This window comes from Botrytis deweyae (genome assembly GCF_014898535.1).
Source record: "Botrytis deweyae strain B1 chromosome Unknown BDEW_063, whole genome shotgun sequence".
Classification (NCBI taxonomy): domain Eukaryota; kingdom Fungi; phylum Ascomycota; class Leotiomycetes; order Helotiales; family Sclerotiniaceae; genus Botrytis; species Botrytis deweyae.
The window spans coordinates 165,811-168,320 of NW_024066270.1; the positions used below are offsets into that span (position 1 = coordinate 165,811).

General features: G+C 37.6%; 1 protein-coding gene across 1 annotated transcript; it reads left to right on the forward strand.

The window, feature by feature from the left end:
- Positions 1 to 1,163: 1,163 nt before the first annotated feature.
- EAE98_012332 (uncharacterized protein) lies at positions 1,164 to 2,070 on the forward strand (the record flags this gene model as incomplete). Its single annotated transcript, XM_038959957.1, has 4 exons — positions 1,164 to 1,176; positions 1,603 to 1,764; positions 1,823 to 1,924; positions 1,985 to 2,070. The coding sequence occupies 4 exons, from the start codon at positions 1,164 to 1,166 to the stop codon at positions 2,068 to 2,070; spliced, it is 363 nt and encodes a 120-aa protein (XP_038803714.1).
- Positions 2,071 to 2,510: the final 440 nt, after the last annotated feature.

Consider the following 2,510-nt stretch of genomic DNA (forward strand, 5'->3'; position numbering starts at 1 on the left):
AGTCAAGGTCATAGATTCTAGATTGGTCTTAACCTTGAATAATATACCTAGGAAGTTTATTGTCAAAATATAAGTTATATATAATACGTTGTATATATATATTAGATTAGTAGGTATAATAGATAGATAGATATATTTGGATATAATCCAATAGAAATACCAGATATGGAATCACATATATGATTCGAACGAATAGAATAAACGTGATACGAAGAATACTATCTACCTAGGAGGTAATGCCCATGTCTTTCTTTCTTTCTTTCTTTCTTTCTTTCTTTCTTTCTTTCTTTCTTTCTTTCTTTCTTTCTTTCTTTCTTTCTTTCTTTCTTCTCTCTTCTTTCTTCTTTCTTTTCTTTCTCCCTCTCCACCTACGCTAGATGCATCCACCATCGTTGAATGGATGAAAGAATACACAAATGACTGAATGAATGTGGCATGTGCATGTGCATGTGTACTTTGTATGTGTCTGTATGTGTCTGTATGTGTTTGTATGTATCGGTAGTACATGTGTCATTTATTCGAGTTATACCCAAATGAGGGATAGATAAGGTTTGGAATTCTTGGTCTGATCTTATCTTCAAATGAATCTCCAAATGACCTGCAAATGACCTTCAAATGACCTCCACGCTTTCCTTCCTATTGTAGAGAAGAGACTGGGTAGGTAGGAAAGTGTGGTAGACTGGTAGTGTGGTAGGTAGTGTATCTCTCTCAACAACAAAAACCGTCAAGCCTCCTTTCCCATTATCAATTTTGATTCATTTTCATTCTTCTCTCCCTTTTTCCATACATAATCTTTTGATCATCACTCCAAACACACATTTTACTTGACTTCACTTGACTTGACTTTGACTTGACTTTACCTTTCTTGACTTCACTTCCCTTTCCTTTTCTTCAGGAGTTGTTACGAGAGTAATAATTTCATCTCTCCAAAATTAATAAATCATTCAAAATCATTCAAAATCAATCAACTCCCCATTCCCATCAAAAAGTTCCAGAACACACATCCACCCAAGTTATCAAATCTCTTCATAAATCTTTAAAATTTGATCTTCGCAAAAGGTCTCATTCTTCTTTCCGACAACCTCATCGAAAGACCAAAATAATTTAAAATCACTCCATCCATACCAGGGGCTTTAATCCACTCGAAAAGAAAATCTATCAAAATGCCCGGCGTTCGTAAGTAAAATCATTTCCATTTCCATCTTCTGCTTCGATCGTTTCTTCTTCCATTTCATTCATCCATTCTCTCATTCATTCATTCATTCATTCATTCTTCCTCTCTCCCTCTCTCTCTCTCTCCTTCTATTAAGACGACTTTATTGTTTTCTTGAATTTGCTTCATTGATTCCATCACTCTCGTTTTTCTATCTTTTCATCACATTCTTTCATCACCCGTTGTATTGTATTATCGTCGTTTGATTTATTTCTATTTGCCCTATTACTTTAATTCTATCTACCACCTTAATCAACCACATCTTTCAAAATGGGTATTTACTTTTTACACTTGTCACCATATCTCTTGTTTCCTACATATCTATCGATCTATTTGTTTCTGTACTCTTACCATCTCCATATCATAACTAACCATCCTTCCTACCATAGCACCAAAAGCATTCGAGACCATCAAGGCCAAGTTCAAGGCTCTCCTCAAAGGAAAGAAATCCAAGAAGGCTGAAGCTGAACCAACTGCCGATGCAAAAAAGACCGATGCAGCTCCAGCTACCGAAACCGCCGTTACTGACCCAGCTGCTGAGGGAACTGCACGTATGTTGTCAACTCTTAGTCTCATCCCTTCTCACATATACTAACGTATCCCTTTCAGCAGAAGTAAAGGCGACGGAACCAGCAACTGCTGAAACTTCAGCCCCAACTACCGCAGAAGCAGCTCCAGTTGTAGCCGAACCAGCCAAGACGACCGAAACTGGTGAGCCTCCATATATAATCGGAACCTTGGTGAAAGCTCATAGTACTGATACTTCAATAGCAGCACCCGAAGCTCCCAAGGTCGAAGAACCCCTTAAGCCTGAGCCTAGCGCACCAATCGTCGCTGCTACAGCTCCTCAACTTTAAATGATATCATCTTTCGATATTATCGATGCGCCAGCATTATATATATATGAATATATCATGCACGCAAGATGAAACGCATTTGCCTACCTTTACCTTTGAATTACACGTACATTTGATTTCGAACTCGATACGGATATGGGAGATACCCAAATACAATCTCTTTGATACCATGGTGAAGATGGTGTAAAGATCCATGTTGTAATGGCAGGAGATACGACTGATGGTGAAGCTTGAGGTGATGGATAATACAGACACCTCTTCACCATGTCTATCAAAGCGTGGTTGAATTTCCGAAACAGAAGTCGTCAGAACAGGATAATAATGTGTTATCATGTTTCCTTTGTGTTTTCTTTACTCTTTTATGTCTATTCAAGGTTTTCCTCGATGGTCTTTTTAGTTTTTCAAAGTTGATTGAGTTGAAATTGATGAGATGTTTTTAT